Below are 18,289 nucleotides of genomic sequence, written 5' to 3'. Positions count from 1 at the left end.
ATTTTAACCTTTTTGATTATCTTCATCCTTATTCTTTGGTCAGGAATTTCTATAATTATGTCCCTTGGTACTGATTTATTTCTATATTGCTTGATTGTTCCAACTCGATATGCTTTGGTGATTAGGGGGGCTATACCCTCCTCTAATTCAATTTGCTTTACAAGCCAGCTTGTAATCACAGATGTTAAGTCCTCCTTTTGTGTAAAAAGCTCATCAATTCCTCTTAGTTTAAGGTGATTTTGTCTGACATTGATTTCAAGATTAATTAGTCTCTCTTGTTGGGTCTCGATGGTTTCTTGCAGCGTTTTTATTTCACTTTGTGCAGCAGAGCTCATATCCAAGGCTCTGTCTGCTTTCTGATTTGCTGACTGCAGATCGAATTTTATTTCAGCAAGTTGTGAAGTTAATGGGGCAATTAATTTAGACATTTGGTCTAGAATGTCAGTTTTCAGTTTTGCAAGCTGTGGAACCAGTATAATTTCAGAATTATTTACCTTTTCAGTCCCATTTGTAAAGCTTCCGTCGGCCATTTTGGCCTGCTCCGTTTTTCCTTCTTCGCTTAGTAGTGTCTCTTTTGATGCCGAAAAGAATGATTGTAAGTTTTTCACTGCTCTAGAATCGTTTTTCTTCTTTTTAGCACTTGAATTTCTCATACTCTATTGTTTAAAAGATCCGTTGTGTTGCTTTTAATGGGGATTCAGGGGATGGGAGGATCGGAGATCTCTCAGCATGCATCCATCCCGCAGGCAGCGATGCCACACCCCCGAAATCAGGCTTCTTAAAAAGCAATTTCTCTTTCAATGTTTGGGAAGATCCATTCACTGCTCTCCCATCATCTCAGGTTTGACCCCTGAAAGTGGAACTAAAAAGGGAGGTCTAGAAAATAAAAACTTAAACCAAACCAGACAGTAGTATTACGAATCAGAAACAAAGCCGGAAACATTTTTACAACTTGTCTTGGACATGGTTGCAGTCTTCCTAAGAGACAGCAGTTCAAGACTACTTCTGGATTTAGTGCTAGAAAAACTGGTCATAGAGGTATTTTAAGGGGACTTTGATGGGGGCCAATTTTTAATCTTGTGCTGGTATGTTTATAATTGCTTACTTGAGACTTTTTATCATTGATGCTTTACTGATTCTTAATGAACATACACCACTGTGGCTGTTTTTCTAAAGCAGAAAGGTGGTGTACAAATTCCCAACAGAAAAATAGTCCTTGTCACAATCACCACCTCCCTCCTTTTTGCCTGCCAGTGCCAGGCTTGGCACCTGCAATAATACGCCAAGGAGTTGAGATTCATGGGGAAAACTTTATCCAGTTCAGTTGCCTTCGATCTGAATCTAATCAGACCCAGGCAGAGGCTGCTACTAGAGAAGTTCCAGCTATTTTCACAGTACAATACTAAAAGGGATAGGGCTGGATGCAGTGCAAAATTTCCAATTGTGCCAAAACTCTTTCACAAGCAGAAACCCAAGAAAAAGACTGCAGTAGCCATTTGCACCAAGTTAAGCATATTGCATCTCCACTTGAGCTTTACTTATATAAGATCTTCTGCACCTGATTTCCAGGCACTACATCTACGGAGGAAATCTCCAAGTGTTGCACAAGATCTTGTGCAAGCAGAACTGTATTAAGTCCATTTGTGCATCACTGGACCCAAACTATAGTCTTTGGTCCACTTTGGCTGAGTGTGTGCACATGAGAAAGGATGTCAAGTTCACCTTTCTTGGCCCAAGCTCTCTCCCTACCCCAAGCTATCACTGGGGTATAAGTGGGATTGTTTATTCTAAATGGATCCCTCCCCCAAGGATCAGGTGCTTTGGTTTCTAAAACAGCTTTATTCCACTAAACATCCAATTAAGCAGGACACACAGATAGCTAGGAAGCAATTTACAGAAAAAGGAAATATAGTAGGATTGGCTAAAGAAGATAAACATAAAACCATGCTTCTCTATTGCAGAACATCACCCAGAACATAGTTTGTGTTTCAGAGTATCTCTGGAGCTCATTCCCCTGAGCTTCCAGGACTTGACTACGCTGCCAGAGACCAGAGCAGGCTGAGCTAGATGAAGACTGGACAAAGGGCATATACAGTTGCATGCCCATATAACTTGGAGTGTGGCCTGGGAGTAGACATGGGCACGAATGGGAAAAAAAACCCTGAACACCCTGTTCAACGTTCGGTGCCATCCACGAACAACGAACAATGAACATGGACGAACATGAACTGTTCCCGGGCATGTTCGTTGTTCGTGGGGGCCAGAACCCCCCCCAACCCCCCCATTTAGCTCCCCCTCCCCTCAAACCCACTTACCTGACCCTTTAAAGATCCCTTTAAACTATCCGCTGGCAAGCGCCAGGGGGGGAATTCCCCCTGCCGACTGGCAGCTGATAGTTTAAAGGGCTAGGTGAGCAGTTGCACAGCCAGGCTGCCTGCCCAGTGCGAGAGGTGGGGAGATTCTCCCCGTCCCCCTCTCACCCGGGAGAATCTTCCCAATGTCCAATACCCACCAAATTTGCAGGGGATATAGTCGTCACTGTCCTCTGAAGATCCCCCCCCCAGTTTCAGAGAGATTGCACCCTAGGAAAGACATGATCCATGGCTCTCCCCCTTTAGTCCCCACTGTCCTCTGAAGACACCCCCCCCCCCCGTTTCAGAGAGATTGCACCCCGGGAAAGGCATGATCTATGCGTCTCCCCTCCTTTTCTGTCATTTTCTCTTCACAGTGGAAAAAAGAGAACTGCCTGTTCAAAGGCAGCTACAAACTGACCTTCCCAATGTCCAATACCCACCAAATTTGCAGGGGACATAGTCCTCACTGTCCTCTGAAGATTCCCCCCCCCCCAAGTTTCACAGAGATTGCACCCCAGGAAAGGCATGTTCCATGTGCCTTGTCATTTTCTGTTCACAGTGGAAAAAACAAAACTCTCCGGTGGAAGCTACTTTGAGGGGTTACAAACTGCCCTCCCCAATGTCCAATACCCACCAAATTTGCAGGGGACATAGTCCTCACTGTCCTCTGAAGACCCTCCAAGTTTCGTAGAGATTGCACCCCGAGAAAGTCATGGTGCATGGGTCCCCCCCCTTGTTGTCATTTTCTCTTCACAGTGGCTAAAACGGGACTCTCTGCTGGAAGTACTCTGAAGGGTTAAAGCCAGAAGGAAAGCCAGGAGGAATTCAGACAGAGTTCAGTCCCTCCCTCTCCGGTTGCCAAGGGGATTGATTGCAGCAGGCTTAGAATCATAGAATCATAGTTGGAAGGGGCCATACAGACCATCTAGTCCAACCCCCTACCCAGTGCAGGATCAGCCTAAAGCATCTCTGACAAATATTCATCCAGCCTCTTCTTGAAAGCTTCAGTCTGTCTGGCTTGTTGAAGGGCTGCCGAAGGCAATGAACAAGGCTTTTAACGACCACCTGTTCGTATAGGATGGGGCCTCCCGAACAGCTTGCTCCCGAACAGCAGATTGGGCTGTTCGTGGGTTTTTTCTGTTCATAATGCTGTTCGTCCCCATGTCTACCTGGGAGTTAGCGCATGTATGAACCAATGACAACTGGCTTAATCTTCAGTTCCCACCACAACCCAATTCACCAATAATATTCCCAATTGTAGATCAGAGGCTTGCTGGCTACACCCTTCACTTTGGGTTTGGGCAATTTGGCTCTTGGGGCCTTAGCCCCAAACAGAATCTCCAACCAGTGAAGAAGTGACAGTAAATGGATGGTATATTGTCGAAGGCTTTCATGGCCGGAGAACGATGGTTGTTGTAGATTTTCTGGGCTGTATAGCCGTGGTCCAAGACCACGGCTATACAGCCCAGAAAATCCACAACCATCAGTAAATGGATGCTTTACTGTCCCTGACCCGGGTTTTCCCAGATCATGCATCACATATGCATCTCCTGTAATGCAGCTGGAATCTGATTACCTGTTACAGAAAATAAACTTGTATCATTCTAGTATCTGAACAACATCCATTCATTAAAAATAATGGGCGAGGACTGTTGTATTACATGGCTTTTCAGAAATAGTATAATTTCTAAACTCTACTTGAAACTCTTCTCGCATTCAATTCATCGATGTAGTTTCATTCCAGGGCTAATTTCTCAGTATATTATTTTCTTTTACTGATCTTCAGAGGGTAAGAATTTACTTTTCCTTGAAAGCTTCTCAGATTCACTAACTCTTGCTCATCTTTCTGAAACAAACAGGAATCTTCACTTTGGGTCATCTTGCTGAACATTTGCCCTCTTCCTCAAAATGCTGATTTTTTCCCCCCTCATGCCAATTTCATTACTTCATCTCTACAGGCATGGACAAAATTCAGGTGCAATTCAGCCTTACCACAGAAGAACTTCTGTGTATATGTTCTAATTTTTTAATTGGATGTTTTAGCCAGGATCTTCCTTGAATTTGAAGACAATAACTCGCTTCCAGATTCCACACAAAGACTGACAGGTTGCACATTCTAGCAGCTAAGGATAGGAAATCTAAGAAAAGAACTTTTCCTTTTCTGGAATAACAAATGACCTGTTTTCATTTCCATTGCATATGTAGCACCTACTAGTTTTTAACATCTCTATCCTGAAGCTAAGAGCCCCATGGCTTGGCATGGAGGACCAGGTCGTGGCAGTTGCCCGGTCTCCTTTTTTCCATCTTTGGCGGGCCAGGCAGCTTGCTCCCTATCTCTCGACCCGTGACCTGGAAACAGTGATCCATGCAATGGTCATCTCCAGATTGGATTACTTTAACTCGCTCTATGCAGGGCTTCCCTCGAGTCTGACCTGGAAATTACAATGGGTCCAGAACCCTGCTGCTCATTCTTGATGGGTGTGCCTTTCAGGACACATGTAACTCCAGTTCTGCAGCAGCTACACTGGCTCCTCGTGGAGTTCCGGATCAGGTTCAAGGTTTTGGTATTAACCTATAAAGCCCTAAACGGACTGGGACCAGCATACCTGAGGGACCATCTCTTTCCATATACTTCCCGGAAGGTGTTGAGATCAGCCGGTAAGCACCTACTGGTGGTCCCTGGCCCCAGGGAGGCTCGATTGGCCTCAACCAGGGCCAGGGCCTTTTCGGTCCTGGCTCCGACCTGGTGGAACTCTCTGTCTGAGGGACACCCAGGCCCGCCAAGATCTTGTCTCCTTCAGGCGGGCCTGTAAAACGGAGATGTTCCGCCAGGCGTATGGTTGAGGCCATCAGGGTTTCCACCAAATGAGCCTCTCTCCCAGTCTCCTCTACCTTTATTTTTACCTTCTATCAGAGTAGTCTCCCTTAACGTTATTCTAGGATTACCTCTCTGGAATTACCAAATTCTGCTGAAAAAATAGAGTTCAGGACACAGATGAATACTAAATAGTAAAGATATGCATAAAATATCCGTTTCAGATTGTTTTGAGATACTGAATATTAACCTGACTAAAAAAAGATTATATTGGATGAACAAATTACTGGTGGTGGAGAGAGCCCTCAAGTCAGAGTTGACTTATGGCAATCCCTGGTGGGGTTTTCATGGCAAGAGACTAACAGAGGTGGTTTGCCATTGCCTGCCTGTGCGACCCTGGTCTCCGCAGAGGTCTCCCATCCAATTACTAACCAAGGCTGACCCTGCTTAGCTTCTGAGATCTGATCAGATCATGGTGACCACGCTACTGTTTTAAGAAATATTGGGAAGGAATGCTACATTGAACAGTTAAAAACAGCTTCATATATAAAGAAAGAAACAGAATTAGATCCCACAGATCCATTTCACTAATACAAGACACATCTTTGAATTTATTTTCATCAAATATATTCCAACAAGATAATAAAAATATACCTAGATGAACAGGATCAAATATACCCTTTAAAGGAGGAAGGTGGATTTAAGGAAAAGAGACAGTGATATTAATTGGTTGATTATATTGTTCTAATAGAAAGTAGAAAAACAATTCTAACTTAGAAAAAATTAAATTTACAATCTGACTTATTTAAAAAATAGCTTTTACATTATGGAATAGTTTATCAGTTTGTCATCAACTGAATTTAACGGGAATTACAGTCACCCCATTTGAACAATTCTTTCCATTTCTGAAACAATTACTCTGTTCACATAATAGTAAAATGTCTATACTATGTGCTAGTTTTCTCAAATCTGCATCTTTTTGCGCATCTCCTCCAGAGCTTCCTCCTGTTGCCTCAGGAGGAGTTTAAGTCTTTCTATTTTTTCATCTTTTATCATTTCTTCCAAGTCTGGAGGACTGAGCAGAAAACTGTCTTCTCCAAGAGAACCTGAACTAAAAGAGGGTTCGTTGTTAATGTTACATAAAGCAGGACACAAAGCTTCACTCTTTTCACTACTTTGAACACAAGGATTTGGGTCAGAACCCCCAATCGAAGAAAACTGCAGTGAGCTTGTAGGGTTTTCTTGCTGTGATATAACTTGTCTCCAAGGGCTACTTCGGTTATCCATTACTGAAGAAAAATCATCACGAGCTAAACTTGGGCCCAAGATTTTCCTCCTCTTTGCATTTTCTATCATTGGTTCTGGTAGTTTTGGGTTTCTCTTTATGTTTGATTCCTGTTTCCCAACTATCTGTGTGTCAAGAAGAGAAAGAATTAGTTGGCATTTAACACACATACACCCATCCATTTGCTGAACTGATACGTCATTGGCTTGGATCCAACCAAGTTTTCTGCCAGTGAATTTGGGAGGAGGAGTCCCTTCTGATCACCAAAAAGGCCATTTAGCATGAGGGCTACAGTAAGGAAGGAAATTGAGCAAGAATGAGCAAAAAACCTGGTTGAATCCAACCCTTTGTTTAGAAACACTGATTTATAGAAAGTTAATCAATCATTATGTTTAGGACTGTAGCTACTCTTAATTAATTCACTTGCCATCAGTGTGTTCTTTGCCTTTGGATCATATAGACTTTTATAACCTCTGTCAACAGCCACTGGAAAAGACAGGCCTGGAATTCAGGTTGAAAAATTATGTATAACTTCAAAGAACATGCCCTACCAAAGTGTATATTTATAATTTATCATGAACATCCATGCACTTCCAAAATGCATTAAACTTTCACATCTTCTATCCTTCACTTCCAAGTTTAAAGTCAAACTATTTCCAAAAATGGTATGTTCCCTGTTAGTCTGGCAAAGTCTCAGTGTTCACACGCTTTATAACCTTCTCCTACAAATCCATTTGGTTAGCTCTTCCTTCCCCCTGTATTTCTTTATCAGCCTCCTAATTACTCCACCCATTCCTCTATCAGGTTCCTGCTTCTTAGTCCACTATTTACCCTGCATTTCCTTCCTCCAGTGACCTTGAACATGACCTCTTTCCTCCTCAATTCACTTTCAGTGACCTCTTCTGCTTGGTTTTCTAGTCCTCAGCTGCCCTATCTGCCCACAGTTCCCCCAGCACTCAAGCCTTATTGGAAGCTTTCAAAAGTCAAAGTGTTCTCTTGCTATCCTCAGACAATCTGGTTTAGTTGCTCAATAATCAGAATTATTATGAACTTTTCATGACATCATAATGGTTCAGCCAATCCACTGCCTGAGGCTTTACAGCCCTTTATGCATTACAATATAGATGAAAGCTACCAATACAGTATAAATCTGATATATGCAAATATTTTATATACCATTTCCTCTTCTTCAGGATCAGTTTTCACAGTTACTTCCTGGAGAAATTTGCAAGAGTCATCCATATGTACATTACTGGAACACTCAGTCTCTTCTGTTTTTATAGCAGAATTTAGTAAAGGTATTCTGCTAAGGTATACTCTCTCCTCTTTGAACAGACCAAATTTCTTTCTGATCTCAGTGTACTGTTTTCTGTGTTGCACTTTCCTGTCTTTGATCTGGACAGCCATTCCTGAGAAGTTTATTTTTTCAATCTGAAATAATAAGCATTCAATGTATTATCAACCATTTGCCAGGATATCATAAAGTTTAAACTATTACCTAAGTAAGTTTCTGGTTCCCCCTCCCTTACTGGAAGCAGAACAATATTCGGATATACTGCAGTTTCCTAATAAAAGTATTTAATTTGGGATCCCACAAGGAATCATGGGATTAATAAGAAACTATGACCCTGCACACACACACACGAACGCACACACTAGTAACATAAGCTAAACTGTGGGGTTAGACACAACCTACACACACACCAATAACATAAGCTGAGCTCTGGGATTAGATGGATTTCTTTTTGCTTTCCTAGTCATAACCTCACTACATCAGACCAGTGATCCACATTGTCCAGCACCCTGTTCCACATAGAGGCCGAGGCCTTCTTCCCTTGATGTTGCCTCTTAGCACCAATATTCAAAGGTTTGCTGCTACCAAATATGGAGGTTTCTTTTAGTCTCCTTGGCTAATAGACTGACCTATTCTCCATGAATCTGTCTAACTCTGTCTCAAAGCTATCTATGCTTGTGGCCAGCATTACATCCACTGGTGACAAGTTCCATAATTTAATTACTTGAGTAAAGAAGTCCATCCTGATTCTACTGCCTATCAACTTCACTGGGTGTCCCTGGAGTGTAAGTACTATGGGAGAGGTAGAAAAAATGCCCACTTTTTCCACACCTTCTTTCTAAATGGCAAAGTCCCAGGATCTTTAACCTTTCTTCATAGGAAAAGTGCTCCAACCACTTAATCATGTTGATTGCTCTCTTTTACACTTTTCCCAGCTCTGCTATATCATTTGGAAATATGGCAACCGGGTCCACAAATAAGTGCACTATAGAACTATACAGGGGGGCTACATCATTAGCCCTCTTACTTTCAATTCCTTTGCTAATAATCCCCAGCTTGAAGTTGGCCTTTTTTACCATTGCCACACACTGAGTCAACATCTTCATCAAGCTATCCAATATAATCCTGACATCCTAAATCAACAGTCTAGCACTGTACTTCAACTGCCCTGGAGTACTGACATTTGGGGTTAGGTGAACAAGAAATGAAGCCTTGTCTAGCATGGAGAAGAGGGTATTTTTTACCCCTCTACATTGAATGGAAGTAGAGATGTGTACCTCACGCTTTGAGGATGACAGAGGCAATTCTCATCTTACCCCACCCCTGGTTTCCATTCCTTTTAAACTGGTAAGAATGCTCCCAATATTCTGTGACTGCCCAGTCCACAGATCATTTTTGAGTTGAGCTTATTACACAATAACAGTGTAGGGGACACTACAAAATACAACCAACTGCATTAACAAAGTCCTGGCCAAGCTGGGAGGAGAGAAGAAATTTGCATTCCCACACCAACTTGCATCCCTATAGTGGTAAACACTGGCAGGGCAGACAGCCTGAGGGAAGCAACCAACACTTCCTTCCCTCTCCCAAGGAAACGTCTACCCACTCTTGACAGTGTTTAGAAAGGGGGGGGGGGGGAAGGCCACATTATAATGTGTGGATGTTTCAGACTTCTAGTTAAGACTGAGATAAAGGGACAGTAAGGAAAACCTTTAAGAAAGTCGGATTGATGTAGAGGATACTCAGTCCTCATCTCCCTCAGGGTTTACTGTACATGGCTGAAATGGATCTTCCCTGTTTTTCTTCTACTTCTCTCTACATTTTGGTGGGGGAAGGGTTAAGAAGCTGACAGTATTCAGCAAGACCGGGTCAGAAGAGCTGCAATCTTGCAATCAAAAGCCACTTATTTTGGTTATATGCTGATGGGGTCTGAACTGCCTGAGACTGAGACTGAAAGAGATCTTGGGGTTGTAGTGGAAAGCTCGATGAAAATGCAGACCCAGTGGGCAGCAATGATGAAAGAGATAAACTCCATGCCAGGGATGATTAGGAAAGGGACTGCAAATAAAACAGCCAATATTATCATGTTCTTGTATAAAGCTATTGTGCAGCCTTATTTAAGCTATTTTCACTAGCTCTCTTGTGACTCTCTTGTTCTGTTGTTGGCTTAATAAAATACTCTTTGGTAGCCAGCTAGTAACCAAAATTATTAGTGATTTTTTACTCTAGCGATCATCATATTGGCAGAATACTGACAACATACTTGAAGTCTTGAGTCTGACACACTGGACTGGAACCAAACCTGCATTGAGCAAAGAGGAGGACATTTCTATTCATGCAAGAAAGAGCAGGGGCTATTTCTGCCCATTTCCTTTTCTCCTGCAGCCCCTGTACCACATTCCATGCTGTTTCTATGGGTCTCCTGATCTTCTGCAGTAGCTTTGAGAGCACAGTGGGTTGCAGTATGAAGGGAAAAGTAGAGAGATCTGGTCTTCAAGTGAAACTCTGCCTGTGGTTTTTTTTTGATCCAACCAAAGGTACAATTTCCTCTAGCAAGATAAAATTACCTTCTGTTCTTCCTTTTTGGAAACACCATGATTTGTAGATGATTGTAAAGCAAAAGTCTTAGGAGAAAGAATTTTCTGTGAGTTGTTGCTGTTCAAATTTTCTTCTGTCACTGTTTTATTATCAATATCTATTCCAACTGGAATATTTTCTGATGCTGACATGGCCCCCTGTTGGCTGGTGCAGCTTCTTTCCAGATGCCCATGTGGTGATGTTGAAAAAGCAGGTGTAACATTTAAGTTCTTGTTCAGATCAGGAGGTTTTATATTCTCACGTAACATTGAATCCTTCACATTAATTGCAACCCCTTTATTTTTTGACAACACTAGATCGACAACTTGATTGCTTATTATGCTATCTGCAGTTGAATTAGTTACATGTGATGTATGTTTTCTGAAGGGTGTATCAGCAGCAGCTGATGTTTGTTTGTCATCCTGGGCTGACCCAGAACTGGATCTTTTTCTTGTCAGCAGATAGATTTTCCCATTGTACATCACCAGGGCATTATCTTCAACAGAAGTTAACTTGACTTGGCTTTCACTCAAGCTATCGGAACAGGCAGGCAGGACGCTAGCAGGGTTGCTTTTTAAATGTTTCATATCAACGAAAGTTTTTAAAATCCTTGATGCCATATCATTTGATGACTTTACAGGAACAAGGCAGGATTTTAATGACTGTGGGTTTTCTTGGACAACCCATTTCATAGGCGCTTCCTGGAGATTCTGGCTATTACATGTTACTGCATCTGAACTGGAATTATTGACTGCTATCTGTGCAGTTGTCAGTGCTAAAGGTTTTGAAATTTCTGCAGCAGATGTTGGATTTATATTTTGCAAGCATTTGGAAATAGGTGTTTTCACTGTTTTCACGGGTGATACATAAATAACATTCGGTGTTTTTGCAGCTTCAGATGTTACAGAGGCATTTGCAGCTGCAACTGCCAGTATTTTCTGTTGGATAGATGGAGGCAAACAAGATGCTGGAACAGACTTCACTTCTGCATTAGCTGGTATTTGGAGATGATGCCCAGAAGGCAGTACTGAAGAGTCAACAGTTACTGGAAGATTGTTTGTATTCATTAAAATATTGCTCTTGACTGATGAAACTGAAGCAGCATCCTTTTGCAAGGATAATTTATCAGCTGACAGATAATTATTTTGAATGGCAGAAGCTCTTGTTGCAGGTGGATTCTCATTTACAACAGAGGTTACTTTCACAAGTTCCATTTTATCCAACTGTTTTTGGAGAATTAATGTTCCAGGTGCGGCTGTCAGAAGTGAAGGGATCTTAACAAGTGAAGATGTACTATTTGAGAACACAGTCTTCAAAGGAATATGACCAGGAATTGAGGCATTTACTTTTGTATTATCAGACACAACCGGAGAATGAATTGAGGGCCCAGCATTTCCCAAAGTTTTTGAGACTGGAAGTAGCTTCAGAAGTTTTTTTCCATCCATCTCAGTCGTCTGAACTATTCGGTATATGTAACCTGCAACACTTAAAGAGGGGAAAGGGTCACATAAGAAACAGGCACAAATATACTGTCATTTATTTTGAATGAACAGCTGTGGAGTGTGTTTCAGACACACTGAACTGCTCAGAGTGAGGCTAACAAACGGGGAAAAATAACGTTGACCTAGTTTGTGGGGGTGTGAATAGCTGCTGCAGAACAGCTTAGTCTAGACTTTCATGTTGAAGCGGAGACAGTAAACCATATGAAAAATTCTCTCCATGTACTTCATGCAATTGGCACACCGGTACAGGAAATTTTGCTAATATGAATAACAATGCATGGGCCCATAAGAGGAGCTGGTTCACACAAACTATTTCTGCAGTGGACCAAGTGCTCTGCAACAGTCACATCACCAATACCGCATAAGAATGGACCTTGAAGTGAAACTTCCAGAACTCAGAAGCTTCAATTAGTACAGAATGCTTTAGCCATGGTGTTGACAGGGGTGGATCATAGGGACGATAACACTACAGTCTTGGCCTATCTACACTGGCTCCCAGTTTGTTTCCAAGCCAAATTCACGATGCTGGTTTGATCTTCAAAGTCCTATATTTCAGGCCAGCATGCCTTAAAGGCCACCCACTCCTGTACAAACCTACCTGACCACTACAGTCATTCTCTAAGGGTCTGCTTCAGGTGCTGCCTCCGCTTTCTGAGGCCAGAAAGGTGGAAACCCAAACAACAACCTTCTCAGTTATAGTACCAAAATTATGGCACTCTCTTCCCAGGGAGACTTGTCTGTCCCCTTCTGTTATCAGGAGCAAGCAAGAGCATGAACATCACTCCCATCCTGCAGTCATTCCATTAGCTACCCATTAGTTATCATGCTCATTTCAAAGTACTGGTTATCACAAAGCTCTTCACAGCCTTGGTCCGGCATACCTACGGGACCGCCTCCCTCCCTATGATCCTCCATGGCAGCTTCGCACTTCTGAACAGGGTCTCCTGCAGGTGCCACGCTGCACATCGGCAAAATCAACAGCAGCCCATACACAGGCTTTCTCTTTGGTGGCTGCCACCCTGTGGAAAGACCTGCCTGAGGAGGTCAGGAGAGCCCTCACTCTCCTGGCTTTACGGCAAACAATGCAAACCCAATTTATTCACAAAGGCTTTTTAACTCAGATAGGAGGGGTCTATTGTAGAGAGAGGATCTCAGATAATCCACTAATGAGTTAGGAACCTGAGACCTCACCACTATGTTGTATTGGATTCCTACTAATGCTATGTCTTTGTGAACTTGTATCTTTTTACCCTATGGCATGGTTTATGGAAATGTTCCCGATATTGACTGTACTAATCTCACACTGTGTAATCCGCCTTAAGTCTTAGTGAGAAACGTGTACTATAAATGACATAAACAATCAAACAATCTTCCACCAGCGGGTGAAGAATTTTTGTTTCATTTGGCATCCCATAAATGATCCCTCCATTCCTACCTTATGTTTTATATATGTAATTTTAGCTCTAGTTTTTAAATGGTTTTATGATGTATTTTTATTATACTGTTTTAATTGACAGCTGCCCTTCATGGCCCTGATTGGGCAGAAAGGCACGATATATATGTTGTAATGAAAAATAAACAAATGGTCTGCATTCAACTTGGGGAGGGGATGAATCATATATCTAACCTCCTGGGAAGAAAGTAGGACAACAGGGCTTTCTTCCTCTTAAAATGACATTAAGCATACCTGATCTATGGATGCTCTGAAGCATGCAAGTAATGTATCCCCTCTATTGAAGTAATAAAGTTGTCTCATGTTTACTTATTTAGATATTTATACCCCACTTTTCTCCTCAGTGGGAATCCAAAGCATCATTCTTCTCGCCTCCATTTTATCCTCACAACATCAGTGTTAGGTAGGCTATGCTGAAAAAGAGTACCTGGCCAAGATTCCCTAGAGTTTCCATGGAAGATTGGGCTACCCCAGATCCTAGTCAGACACTCTAATCACAACACCAAACTCGCTTACTTGTACACCAACCTCCTTGGTTATTTTCCAAGATTCCATCTGTCAAAAAGTTCAGTCGCAGAATACATGCTTTCCAATTTTACTGCTTTGATAGGAAGTCTAATATACAAATATGTACACTCTCAATGTACAGCACAACTAAAGATGTAACATTTCTAGAAATTTGGAAGCCAGAGGGGGGAAATTGTTTTGTTCGAATGGGGTAATTGTTTTGTTCAAGTGGGGGTGTGCGTGGAAAAAAATGGAAATTTGGGGGAAATTGAAATTTATGCAATACTGTCCTATCAAACCTAAACATCTTTTATTGATAAACAACATAAAATGTTTTTTTTTCCTAACTCAGCATATACAACTGGGATATTTGGCATATTTATGAAATTTATATGTAGAATGGTCTTTGTTTGTACAAGGAAAATTGCAAATACATATAATACTTGAGAAAGAGTTGCAAATTGCTGGAGTTATGGAAATTATGGAAATAGAAATTGCCTTAAATTCATGATATAGAGTTAATTAAATAGGTATACATGTCATTTAATTGATCAATTTAGCATAATATTAATAAACTAAATATGATATTATTTATATTTAATCTGTTATAGATGTAAAACAACACTATTACACCGTCTGGAAACATTTTAAATGTTGGGGGGGGGGAGGTTTAACCAGTAATAATAAAGTATAGTAATATCATTGTTGTAGTAATATTTTATATAATGTTAAATGTTTTGTAATTTGTAGTAGTTGATGATAAATATTTTTTTAATTTTAATCTAACCGGATTATATAAGTCAATAAAATTGGCTGATTTAAGAATGAGATGATTAGGAGAAAGGAAATATTTCTGAATTTGTTTTTCAATAACTGAAAAATGTACCATAGTTGCAGTATATTAATAATACTTGTAATGTGTATCTTTAATTTTCTTGTAAACCTAAACTTTTCTTTTTCTTTTTTGTATCCTCTTATTATTTAAAAAATCTTTTTTAAAAAGAGAATGTTGCAAACTGTTGAACACTGTGCTTTAGGGGGAAGTTGAAGGTAGAAATAAAATTCGGTAGTAAACAAAAGAAAGTATATTTATTATTACGACAGAAACACTCTCATAGAGTCACAACAGGCAGGACTATCAATTTGTTTGGATATTAATATAAACACTGAACTCTTTAAAATGTAATATTTAACACATTATGCCACATTAAATGTAAATAACTGTCCACAACTAAACAAAAAAAATCTCAAAAATACTGTCTACATCTACAGTGTAAGAGTTTTCCAGGGCTCCCCAAAATGTCCTAATTTTTCCAGCAGAATTTTTTGTTGTCCTGGAGGGCGGGTAGTATGGGTTCTTTTCTCCAACTATTTTTAGTCCACATCTTTAAGCACAACTATTTGCTTTTCCACAGCAACTCAATCTTACAGTCTGTGGGGGAAAACATCAACATTTCTAAAAGGCTGTGTTTTGCCACTGATATTCTACTCTCTTCATAACTCCTGATTGTGTAAAAATCCCAGGAGTATTATTCTCCAGGACAGTTACCACTAATCAGTCACCTATAGAAGGAATTAAAAAAAATATTGAAAACCCTGATTTGCACCTTTAAATAGAAGACAGAAATATATCTGTCTTTTATATATATGTGGAGAAAACAGCATGCAGCCAGTCAACCAACAAAGCTGTAACTGTTTTTAAGGCTTCAATCCTATAGAAATTTGTTTGGGAGTAAGCACCACTGAAAACAGTGGGGTTTGTTCTGAGTAAACAAACCAAAGATGGTACTAAATATTACCTATTTATAAAGCAATGTAACAAACTAAAGAATGTCCCCCAGCGGTACATAAACTGTAAATGAAAGAACACTAAATGAACTTGCAATTCAAATCACATCCACAATGTCATACTAATATGGCACACTGCTTCATTTACAGTATAATATATCAAGACTACTTTTTTCCATTGGCCAAATGGAAGGTTAAACAGCTCCACTGCATGCAGATTAAAAGGTGCTCTTTTTTCTATCATGAAGATGAAATTAAGGGAAAGGTAGCACCAGTTAAATTGCTATCTTCCGCGAAGAGCCAGTCAGGATTTTAAAAACAACAACATCTTTGCCGATTGAAACAGAAATAAAGCAGATATCCTTTTCCTACAAAAAAATGATGCTCAGAACCACATGCATTTCTAGTCATGGTAAGACCCCCTCCTGTACTGTACAACCCACCAGTTCTCGTTCCAAATCCTACTCTCTCTGAGTCTCTCTAGACAAGACATCTTACACTGGGATGCTCAAGTGTAGGGAGAAGCAATGTTAGCCAGAAAACATAATTTAAAAAGATAGAGATGGCAGAGATCGTTCCTCAGAGGCTTTGTTGTTTTCATCTTCGCCTCCCCAAAGGCTCTGTCAGCTTCATGTCCCCTTTACAACACACCTTCCCTCCCCTTGAGGTTTGGCTGGTATCAACTTTAGGCATCATACCACTTTTTTAAAACTGAGGCTTTTTTCCCCAGCAGTTTTTATAGTATGCATTTAACCTGATGATGAGACTGCTGAACATTGTCTTATGCTGTTTTTATGCCTTGGCTTGTTTTTATGGATCCATACTACAGTAACCTCAAGGTTAGTCTCCTGTAATGCATCCTACATTGAAAAGGGCACTCTTTGAGGTCAACTCAGAAAATCCTCCTGGTGCACAACACCACAGCTCTATTACCATTCAGAACTAGGCAGAGTCTGCATATTACACCTGTTCATCAGTCACTCCATTGTTTACCAAATAGTTTCTGGGAATAGTTCAAGACATTGACCTACAAAGCCCTTCATGACTTAGGACCCACATCAGCAATTACACATACTGAGCATTTCCTGTTGTAGGTCCCCCACCTTGTGGAATGGCCTATCTGAGGTGGTCAGGAATGTACCCACATTTCAATCACTCTGCAGATTACGTAAAACAAAACTGTTGGAAGGGCATTTTTATGCAGAGGATTGGTTCAGGAAGGTGCTTTTATAAAAGGAACATTTTAGTCTACTATATTTTTATTGTACTTATTATCTTGCTCCTACTACATTGTCTTCAACTTTTGTACTCCATTTTCTGCATTATGTATATTTCATGTCTGTACATTTTTGCATTGTTTTCTAATTTTGTAATTTTTTGCATTGTCCACTAGGTGTCTTTACTGTTCTTATTGCACAGATTTTAAATTTTGCAACCCTCCTTGAGTCTCAGCAAGAGAGGCAGGCTAGGAGGCCTAGGTTTGAATCTCCATTCTGCCATGGAACCTTGTGGGAAGAAATTGGGCCAATTAAACACTGTGAACCTAACCTTCCTTCCAGGGGTCTTGTGAAGATAAAATTGAGAAGAAAACCGTATAAACCATTTTGGATCCCTACTGGGGAGAAAGGCAAGGTATAAATGAAGTAACAAAATAAATAAATAAAACCTCCAAGGTATCAAAGCAAGAAAATAATCCAAGGCCATCCCTATTATAAACTGAACGAGGTGGCCTGTCTCAAGCAACAGATCCTGGGATGCCATTAAAGGAAAGCAAACCCTGAATGTTTCTAAATGCGCGGGTCTCAGCCATCCTATAGATTTCAGGAGATATCAAAATCCTTTGGGCTGCCTCTGAAACGTCTCTTCTCGCCTAGCCGTCACGCGCTCAACGCCGAGCAGGAGCCGCGTCGCGGTCCACTTCCTCCCCGAGAAGAACCCTCATCGCCAGGCTGAGAAGAGCCACGAACTTCCCTCTCGCTGGGCAAAAAAAGCCAATGCGGCTGCGAAAAGGAGCCGCTAGAGGGGGACCGAGAACGACCTGCCTGCGCTGCCGACAAGCGAGTAGCCGCCACAAGGAGGCGCTGTGGAAGATCCGCCGCCAGAGCCCGGCGGAAACCACTGAGCTTTGTGAAACGCCTCGAACCCGATTCGGCCAAGCGCCGGAGGCCGCCCCCCAGGCTCGAATATGAAAAATTGAACCCCGCTACTTACGGGGGCGGGACGGCGGCAATCCCAGGCCCCCCCGTCCCTTCCGCTCTCTGAGCTCCTTTTAGCGTGCTTCCAAGCATCACAACTAGGAGCCGACTCCGATACCAAACCCCAAGTGCCTCAGTCGAGTCGACCACCTCCTTCTTCCTCGAAGACGGCTCAAGCAAAGCATTACAACGTACTTCCGGCCTCTAGAAGCTTCTTTCAAGGCGACCGGATACTCTAGCGCCTTCCTGTCTCTCTACTTCCGGCGAGGCAAATAGGGTTAGCGATTTTCGCTTTAACTACAAGGGCTCTGTACTGTCTCTCTGCCCCTGCGCTTGAATTACAACTTCCGAGATCACGCAAGAGGAACTTCCGGGCTGTTACTAGCACTTCCTGTCTGAGAATAAATGATTTAAAATCGCGTGAAAATTAGCAGTATTGTCTCTTTGTGGTCAATAAAAACAAACCAAGATGCATGCTCTTTGGATCTTTGTTTCCAGGTAGTAGCCCAATTATAGGCT

General features: G+C 41.5%; 1 protein-coding gene across 1 annotated transcript; it reads right to left on the bottom strand.

The window, feature by feature from the left end:
* Positions 1–5,747: 5,747 nt before the first annotated feature.
* Positions 5,748–18,086, bottom strand: LRIF1 (ligand dependent nuclear receptor interacting factor 1). Its single transcript, XM_054981948.1, has 4 exons — positions 17,787–18,086; positions 10,316–11,810; positions 7,631–7,885; positions 5,748–6,579 (listed from the first exon to the last, which is right to left on the bottom strand). Exons 1-4 carry the CDS (start codon positions 17,861–17,863, stop codon positions 6,133–6,135), a joined length of 2,274 nt encoding a protein of 757 aa, XP_054837923.1. The 5' UTR covers positions 17,864–18,086; the 3' UTR covers positions 5,748–6,132.
* Positions 18,087–18,289: the final 203 nt, after the last annotated feature.

The sequence above is a fragment of the Eublepharis macularius genome, chromosome 5 (assembly GCF_028583425.1).
Source record: "Eublepharis macularius isolate TG4126 chromosome 5, MPM_Emac_v1.0, whole genome shotgun sequence".
NCBI lineage: Eukaryota > Metazoa > Chordata > Lepidosauria > Squamata > Eublepharidae > Eublepharis > Eublepharis macularius.
Note: the sequence above shows the minus strand (reverse complement) of the source record. Positions and strands in the feature narration are given on the sequence as shown.

Coding starts and splice junctions, on each gene's coding strand:
- LRIF1 (XM_054981948.1), bottom strand. CDS start 17,863: ATGCTTGGAAGCACGCTAAAAGGAGCTCAGAGAGCGGAAGGGACGGGG. Junction 11,811..17,786: donor ATTGCCGCCGTCCCGCCCCC/GTAAGTAGCGGG, acceptor CCCCTCTTTAAG/TGTTGCAGGTTACATATACC. Junction 7,886..10,315: donor CCAAAAAGGAAGAACAGAAG/GTAATTTTATCT, acceptor TTATTATTTCAG/ATTGAAAAAATAAACTTCTC.